Consider the following 10,000-nt stretch of genomic DNA (forward strand, 5'->3'; position numbering starts at 1 on the left):
GCAAAAAAATATTCCCAGTTGCTCCGTGCGCCATTGTTTTTGCAGTCCCCGACCCCTTTAGAAACCTGACGACCCAGGTTAAGATCAGAGATAGAAGGGACCAGGCAGAGGAGTTTATTTGTTGTTGTTGTATACCACTGAATGGACTTGGTTTGTTTTGTTTTGTTTTTAAGGGTTTTACGGCGCTTGCAACACATTAAGGTCATATCAGCGCCAGTAAAAAGGAAGAAAATGGGATAGTAAAAAGTTCTGGAACTATAATTAGAGCACCCAAGAAAAAGTAAGGCAAAGGGGATTTGTTTCAAATAGGAAACAGTAGATTCCAAGAGCCCACTATCAAAGTACTTAGTTTGAGATCACCTAAACGTCTCATTCAGACACAAGCACAGGTCCCAACAAAGAGGGATACACTCAAATGTTTACAAAGCATAAATAATATGTAAACAAAACAATAAAGAGCATAACAGACAGATGATTTACAAGGGAAAAATATAATCTCCCAAAACTCGAACTATACATTTGACTGTTTCCCTCCCAGCCAGGTCCTGGACAAAACCAAGTAATCCCATCCCGAGACAAAGACAGAAAACAAGTTGGAAAACAGACATAGGGGGATAGAAGACGCAACGAGTACGTCCCTGCCCATTATGGGAAGTCGGGAACCCCACCCAGTGAATGGAGTTGGATGGATAGGACAGCAGATCTGATGGACACAATGAACGGCTTCAATCAACATCTCATTCACTTTAACTTGCACAATGCTTGCTTTGGTTTCGTGGTAGACAGTTCGTCTGACGCCCGAGTTGCCAGGGTTCGAATCCATATTTGTAGCGATGCAGAGTCATTGTAAAAGTCTCATTTACAGCCTCACTTGTGTTAATTGGAGTACGTTACTGAATTGTAACAACGTTGTTCGTGTCCATATAAATGTACTACCAGCTGCACGTTGAGCTCATTGTGGGTTTTATGATACATCAAGCTCGTGTAAAATTACATTTACATTTGACCGAAAAATGATACATAACGATAGAAGTCTACAAATCATATTGCAGGTTTATTTCAGTTCCAAAAGCCATCACAAACATTCATCCACTGTATCACATAAGTCTTTGGTCACCAAATAAAAGCATGAAGTTTGCTATGTGTACAGTGCAACATAAAAGGATAGAAACAGTTTTACTGATAAAACCCTCAAATGATAACAAACCAATATGTTGTTGCTGGTAAGTTGCTTAATTGCATTTGTTAAAAAGCATAAACTGTGAAGCAAAAGTGTTGAAAATCGTTTGAATAAAGTTTAATGCAAAAAAAATAATTCTTAAGCACTTTATGCCGTTCTAAGCTGTCGTTGCTGCATTTTTTTTCATTATTAATTATTATTATTCTGATTAAGGATGAGGGGATAAAGAAAGAATGAAATTAAATGCACAGAGGTGTCATTTCTTGACAGTCACCTCTAAAGATTGCAACTCTTAAAATTATCATAAAAAGAATAGTGAAATTTTACATTAGGTATCTAGAAAATGCTGAACATAAAGCTACATTGGCCAATTAAGTTAGGGTTAGTAGAAAGACTTTTTATTCTGCCATATCTGATTCTTTCAGATAGTTCTACATAGCTGCCAACTTTTCAAAAATAAAATAAGGAACGCTCATTTTGCCCGGGATGAGGGCGATGTGTGCCGAAGCCCCGCCCCCCCCCCCCCCCCTTCATCGAATCGCAACATATAAAAGTCAGCCTTTTTAATTACTATTACTAACACTAAACAAGTTTGAGATGACAGAGGCTAGTCCAAATGTTGCTCATTTATCGGGTTTAGTACCAGCACATTTGAATCGTTAAAATGACACTTTCCACAATGATTGTTGTTTTGTTTTTAAGGGTTTTACGGCGCTTGCAACACATTTAGGTTATATCAGCGCCAGTAAAAAGGAAGAAAATTGGATAGTAAAAAGTTCTAGAATTACAGTTGAAGCATCCAAGAGAAAGTAAGACATAGGGGAACTGGGAACAAATAGGGATCAGATGTAGATTCCAAGAGCGTATCACCAATGTACTTAGTTTGAGATCACCTATAAGTCTTATCCGGACACAAGAACAAAATCCAACAAAGAGGAACACACTCAAATGCTTACATTATACATTAAAAAATAACAAATATAGTAATAATACATAACAGAGAGATGATTTACAAGGAAAAAAATATCATCTCCCAAAACAATAAATATGCATTTGACTGCTTCCCTCCCAGCTAGGACTCCGGCGAGGGCCAGGAAAAAAACAAGTAATCTCATTCCAAGACAAAGACTGAAAGCATGTTGGAAAACAGATATAAGGGGATAGAAGACACAGTGTGTACCTCCCTGCCCGCTATGGGAGCTTTCCACAATGAGATCAAAATTCAGAACGGACAATATAAAGAAAGAATTCAACTGCCTCAACTTTGATAAGGACCAATACACAAGAAGCACAATTGTAAAATAAATGAAATAACTTAAGATGGTTAGAAATGCATAACTACCAACCTGGTACATCACTTGAGAGGGCGTTTTGGGGTAAAAATTAGGTGAGTTCAGATAAAAAGTAGACGATTGCATATATGTTTTTCTTCATGCAACATAATGGTCTTTAAGTAGTATACTATAATAGTAGTTATAGTAAAATGCACCTCTAAATATTAGAGAATTCCTAATTCTTTACTTTGACAAGATAAACACACCTAAAAATGGAGTATACTTATTTTTCTTGAACCTAAACCGTTACAAAAGCTTGCTTGAAAAAAAAAATTAAAATCAGATGAAGATGTTTTTAAAGGGATTAAATTTATATATTTCATAAATTAATAAAGGGAAATAATCATTGTCATCTTTAATCAATATAAGCAATTGATTTTCTTATTGAATACCTTCCAATCAAAAAGGTGGATTTAATTTTATTCTTAATTAAAATAATATTTGTAACAAATAGTGAAAATATCAATACTGTCTTAGAATATTCAAAGTATATCGAGGCTAACATCCATATCCTATGCAAATCTCCAATACATTATGAAAGGTTTGAGTAAAATACAGGCGTCATATAAACGAATGGAACTTTTTTAATTGTTGAAAATCATTTATGATAGAGGCATAATTCAAATTAAAGAGCTACACAAATGGAGATTATGCTCTCACTGGACACCAATAATAATGATAATAATAATAACAACAATAGTAGTAATAGTAATAATAATGGATCAATAATAATAATTCATTAAGCTCACATGGCTTTTTTACCACAAATTAGTCAAAAATTACAAAATACGGATTTTGAACTAAAAATAAGCACTTACGGACTCAGGAAGTCAAATACGGAACAAATCCGTTTTTAACAGAACGGTTGGCAGCTATGGTTCTACAAAGCATTTGTCTCTCAAGCTGAGCAAATGAATGTTCATATAATATAAAAAAGGATATTGCAATGATGAACAGATTGTACTATATAAAGATAAAACGTTTTTGTAAACCCCCAAAATATGTCAATAACACTATACAATACAATGAATGTAATACAACTCAAATTCATGATTGTCATTACACCGATTGAAACGCTCTTTCCCTTCTATATTTATTTCTTTCATTAAAAATCTTTGTCTTCACCAAACTAATTAGTGTACCTTCAGGGATTCCTTTTTGTGAAAATACCCTGTGGTGTTTTAAGAACAGAATAATTTCAGACTTTCTAGGTAATGATCCCCTTGAACCATGTGCTGAAACATCTTCGACAAAGTTTTAAAAATATGACTTGACTCTATCTGTATCCTCATCTGACCATGACATGTATCTCCGATTTTTGCTTGAATTCCTCTTGGGTTCAGTTTGTTTTGAAGAACACGTAAGCTGATTTGGCACTCCTGCTTCACCATCAAATATTTCTTCTTGATTTGCAGCTGTTACTATGGATGTTCCAAAATTTGCATTTGAGTCTCTATTCACTACAGAGTCATTTGTTTCAATGTTACAATTTCCTTCCCCAGTGACCGATGCTGAGTTATCAATTTGACCCAAAAAATGACCAACTTCTGTTATTTCTCGTATTGCAAGTGGACACTGATAAATGTTTTGATTGATTGATTCACTGTGTCCCATATGTCGATAGAAGACATCTCTCTCGTGTTGTGGGACATCAAGTAAGGCAAATAATGTCGAAGCTCGGTGCCTGAATTTATCAGCTATTAACAACTGGGGTTTTTCTAAATCCTTTACTAAGGAAGTGACATATTTGATGGCAATGTAACCACTTACATGATCTTTGGATATTCCTGTATTTGGAAAAAGAAATGGGTTGTCTGAAATATCAACAGCTTTACGCTCCTGTGCAAGTTTCCTTAAAGGCTGAATTGTGTCATTGGGTATCAACACAGGGACCAACATCTTGCTTCCCTTTCCAGACTGATAGGCCAGCTTATACTTCTCAAGTAACGCTTTTTCCAGAGGATCAGTGACATGTTGTACAAGCTGGGGATCAACCCATACACCTGAATCTGCATCATTCCAGTCTTTTAACAACATCCTTGCGGGTTCTCCGCCTCTCCTCGCATTAAACATTGTAAGCCTAGCTACGATGACATTGCGAAGCCTAACAAACATATGTGAATCAAATAATTGATAATCATCCTCACAAATACGGACTATCTCTTCAGTAATAAATTGCCGTAGCTTCTTTATATCATTCTCTAATGGCATCTCTTTGGGTTTTCTCAAATTTGTTCTCTTTGCTTCACATTGAACTCTGGCTGTAAAAAAAAATACTATCCCAATTATAATCCAGGACAGCTTTGAACAAATCTATCTCTGCGGATTCTTCCATTTTGTTTTGCATTATATATTCCCCTTTTAAGAAATTAATTAACTTTTTCAATATAAATCCAATTGAAAGCTTCAAGCCTGCTTTCAATGTCCCATCCTCTTTCAAAGTCATTTCAGAAATGGTTTGCCATATTTCATTAAAGTTACAACGCTTCACCACGTCCTCTCCAGAGAAAGAAGGTTGATTTGTTCTCTTCCTAGTTTTTAAAATCAAATTTCCTAAGATGCGTAAATCACTCATTATAACTTTTCTCTCCTTCTTTGAACTTTTACTCCACAATTTTGTTCCTAACAATACTATAGCTTTGTCTGATCGACACAAATTTCCCACTTCATCATTCCGAAATTTGTCAAGAATATTCTCCTTTATTTCTTTACTTGCATTGGGAGCCACGGGATAAAATTTTACAACCCCAGTACACAGAGCATGCTCAGTACTACTTTTCTTTTTGTGTTCATAAACCCTTCGTCCAGAGTAAAACCCCTTACAGCCAGCACACATAACAACTTCATGTGACCCTTGTGCTCTCTCACGCATAACTATTGAATTGTTTCTAGTGTTTGAATAAAAAATGCCCTTTTTCTTGAGATTCTCCATTGTTCTATCCCTTTCCTTTACAGGCTGTTTCATGGCCTCTGTAACTTCTGTCTCATCTTTGTGTTTCCTCATCAAATGCCTTGAGAGTTTTGTTTGCAACTGTCCACAGTATGGACAGGGTCTCCTTGGCTTTTTGTATTTCTCTGGAAAAAAAAGAAGAAAATAAAGCACATCATGCTATGAACTATGAAAATAAATCAATAGACAGATCGTATGCACATCAGCTACATGACAGCGATAGAGAGGAATAGCATTCCAAATATTTAAGGCCTGGACAAGTAACTGTCATAATTCCTTCTTGTTATATACTTTTCTACCATCTATTCCTTTGGAAGAGGTATGTTAGATTTGTGGAGACCTCTGCCACATAACAAATCCAGTGAAAAGACGCCATATTTTTGTTTTGAAATAGAAATAAATAGATCAATCCACCCACTTCACTGGGTTCAGGGTTCCCTCTTCATTATAATCAAAATATGAACATAAATCGGAATAGTAACACATTGAAGTCTCATCTGAATACATAGATTGTCCTTTGTTGTTTCAGCAAAAAATCAGACAGAATGTCAAAAGAATTTTAGGTTTTTCCCCAACCACCCCTTGGAGGTATCAGTATCAGCGGAATGGTAAGCGTCATGTTTTTTACGTTGAGCAACAAAATTTACTCCAAATGCTTCACTCGACCCAGGCGGAAAAGCAATCAAGAATAGACCCAAGTCCTATCCAAAGACTAACATTTCATTTAAGTTTATTGTAGGCCCTTGGCCAATCGACAAAATTCAATTCACATAAATTATTTACAACAATCAGAAATTAATTATATCAATAATAGTAATAGAATGCAATGAAGGCAATATCATAATAATAATAATAATAATAATAATAATAATAATAATAATAATAATAATAATAATAATAATAATAATAATAATAATAATAACAGTAGCGGCAATAAGTAACAATTAATATAGTAACAAAAGTAATAATAGACTATAGTTCATAGTCATAACAATGACTTTCTTTGTCATTGAGGGAGTGAGAAAACATCACCGGCTGGCAGAACAAACAGCCGACATCAATCAAACGTCCTCCAGACCGGTTGAGCATCGGCTTCATTAATTCCTTAAAGACTTCCCCCCAACTGCCTGAACGATGCTGATGCCCAGACAACTTAATCCTGATTTATATTTTGTGGGAATGAAATATGACATGTATATGCCGGAAATATTTCAATAACAAACACACTGTTCAGATAGAAAATATTTGAGTCTTACCTTTGTTAATTGACACAGGTAAGTTAGGAAAATAAATGCTAGTAAAAACGATCAGCAAGTTCGTGAACACTGCTTCTCAACTCGAACATATGTTTTCATCAAATCTACACACATCATGTTGTGAGCTGAATTTTAATGATCTCAGTTGTCATTGAAAGGAAACCCAAGAATTTTAGAATAAAGAAAAATATTGAACCTGGAAGTCAAAAGGGTTTGTAGCACAGCAGACATTAAGATTAATAAAAATGTTATCTACTCTGATTCTCGTTAAGTTTCCAGCTGGTCTGTGAAAAAAAGCCTTAAGCATCATAGAAATACAAAGAAACAGTTTTAATATATAGATGGGTTGTAACAAAAAAACCATTTTAACACTTACTATACAAGCAATTTAAGTCTATTACAGACAAAAAAAACTCCAATAAAATAAACATGAACATTTTTATGGCTGGTTTCACTGATATCACTCACACATTGGGGTTTCAGATTCTAAGATGTCCACCCTATCAAATTTGGATTTGTGCTTGTTATGTAAATGGTAGCGTATTTTGCGACGCAGCACTGCCAAAACAGAAAAAATGCAATAACACAAATGCAGCACCATGGAGGGGGTGGAAGTTTTCTTTTAAAAGGAATGGGTAAATTAAAATTGATCCCACAAATATCAAAGGAGAAGAATGACAAAAAAAAAAATGACTCACCATTGCACGTAACACGTTGGTTTGCAAGTGTATAGCATTCGGGTTGAACCTGGGTCCCAGACTGGCAACGAGGTTCAGTCTGTGATAGTTGTGGATGAGGCTCTGACTGAGTTGGGGAATGAGCACTAGGTTCCAAAGACAATGATGTACTCAGCATTGGGTACCTCACAGAGTACGTAGAGGAATCAGACTCGGAGTCAGCAACAAAATCGGGACCCTGTATATTTTGTGGAAAAGATGACAGATCAATCAATTTATTCATGTCGACAATAAACATGAAGAGCCATTGTTCAATAATCCAACTAAACAATTAGCTGGTTAATAATGCAAGTATAATAAAAAAGAGTTGAGAAAGGCAGACATATTGTCTAAGTATTTAATATGTTCAACTGTGCTTGGATAAATATAGATACACCAACCAGGGTTTCAGTAAACCGTTTTTAACCAACTCTTTAAATCCTACACCAGGACCAACAACTACAAAACAATTTTTTATATCACTACGATTCTGGACATATAAACGGTTGTCATTGCAACAATATGAACTTCCTAACCTTGCAACTGCAATATAGTTAACAAAAAAAGTTGATAAACATTACGATGCAAGAGAATTTGAACAAAATGCGAGATCAAAAGTATAATCCCAACAGAAGCTATTTTAATTTTTCCTGGAAACGCATCATTTTCACATTTTGTCAAATGAAAAACAAACGACTTCAAATGTGAATGGCTCATCAATGAATATCACTTCAAAATATAACGAGGAAGGTTTAAAATAGTGTTATTGTTGGCGAAGTCCACTGCAAAGAAAAATTTTTAACAAAAAACTAGGAGATCTCACTGGTGTAAAACAGTGTTGTCCTTGTCCTGAAATATTGTATTGCGCCTAACAGACTACAGGTCTCATCTTTTGTGGCAAATGTGTTTTGTCCACCACAAAATATGTTGATGTGAAGCATTTTGAGCATGGTGCCAACTGTGGATAAACGCTATACAAATGTTATGATTTTATTTTAATGTACATACTTACCACAAATGAATTATGTGATATGGAACTTTGTTCTGCATCACTTTCAGGCTCTGAGTTGGAGTCTATATAGAAAATAAAAACAACAAAAAAAAAGCTGAAGACTATCATGTGCAAGTTTTTCTCTAAACTCTTAAACAAAAAATCATGCCATCTTGTGCTGTAAAAGGATTTTTTAAAAATTATTTACCTTATGACTATTGTCCTTTGGAAAAAAAAGAAAATTAAGTCCGAAACCTTCTGGCTATTTTCTTTTAAATTTCAAGAACGTCAGAGTTGGCAAGGGAGGACGGAAATATAATTCCAGAAACCAATCTGTCTATAATCATATCCATATGATAGTTTTTTCGTTCAAGATTCAGGTACAGTCCACTTAGGATAATCGCAATACTTTGGGATCATCGAAAATGTTGGGATTAACCGAAATTCAGTTTCCTGTCCACTATTTCAACATTTTACACATTTATTGTCAACTCAAACCAGTAAATAATATTCTTAGTCCACCACATACAGAGCAATTTGATTGAAACAAAAACCATATGGCAGCCCCGTGTAGATTTGTCAACCAAAAGCAGCTATGAAGCAAGCCGATATCTTATTCAGATTGGAAGAAGTTTCAATCTTTTTTCTCAACAATTCAACATTTGTCAGAGTTAAAGAGATTAGCCTTAATGAGAGACAATAAGCTCTCACCAAACTCGTTGGTCACAATGCACAGTTTTTAATCCTAAAACAAAGGATATCGCTCAGTCTCTCTTTATAACTGTCATTTATAACCTGTTGTCAAGATTATGACCAGCCCCACCCCTCTTCTATTTAATGGCCACCGATGACGTCACAAACCCATACTGCAGAGCCCCGCCCTCTTTCGACTCTAACAGAGTGGTGACACACTACTGTAGCATTAAATCCTGCTCACTCTCGATTCTTCAACCTGTCACGATTTCATCCATGATGAAATTTAATCATGATATACTGTTTGATTTCTTGAATTTACCACTTTTTAAAAAACCGAAGTTTGTTGCAATTAACCAGTGACTTTTATATAGAAGTATTTCCATTGCTTAGGAAATATTGTGATTAACCGAAAGTTGCGATTAAACGAGTTGCAATTATCCGGAGTGGACTGTAATAGTATTACACATCATGACTCAAAAAAAAAAAAAAAAAAAAAAAAGCAAACTATGTGTACCTAAATGTTATTCATTTCCTCATCAAATTACATTCTTACGATTAACATCATAGATCACATCAAAAGGGTTGTCTGGATTGACAGCAAGACATTTTTCAGGATTTTTAAAGCTCAAATCTCTCTGATCTGAAGTTACAAAAGAAATAGCATATTCTCAACATTAAACTATGATTTTGTGATGGCTGTGATATGGCATACTGTATGCATAAAGCAAGATGCAAAGACAGGTTTAAGTTTAAATTATTTTATATTCTTTTCAAAAATCCATTCTAGTTTTGCCAAAATAAAATAAACACGAGAAGTGTTGAGTTGGATAGCGCTAAAACTAAAAGTAGTAGTGGTAGTAGTAGTAGTAGTAGTAAA

General features: G+C 34.9%; 2 protein-coding genes across 3 annotated transcripts in view; both read right to left on the reverse strand.

The window, feature by feature from the left end:
• LOC144955926 (uncharacterized) overlaps positions 1 to 7,575 on the reverse strand; it is a 20,811-nt gene extending 13,236 nt beyond the window's left edge. The window contains exons 1-2 of the mRNA XM_078886186.1: positions 7,419 to 7,575; positions 5,227 to 5,589 (exon numbers count right to left, since the gene is read on the reverse strand). Coding sequence (XP_078742312.1) covers positions 5,227 to 5,589; positions 7,419 to 7,575 — 520 coding nt within the window. The remainder of the gene's footprint in view (positions 1 to 5,226; positions 5,590 to 7,418) is intronic.
• The window catches only part of LOC144980539 (uncharacterized), a 343,011-nt gene that overhangs the window by 94,332 nt on the left and 238,679 nt on the right, over positions 1 to 10,000 (reverse strand). The gene's annotated exons all lie outside the window — the stretch shown is intronic.

This window comes from Berghia stephanieae, chromosome 10 (assembly GCF_034508935.2).
Source record: "Berghia stephanieae isolate SIO BIC M18660-M18661 chromosome 10, UCSD_Bste_1.3, whole genome shotgun sequence".
Taxonomy (NCBI): domain Eukaryota; kingdom Metazoa; phylum Mollusca; class Gastropoda; order Nudibranchia; family Aeolidiidae; genus Berghia; species Berghia stephanieae.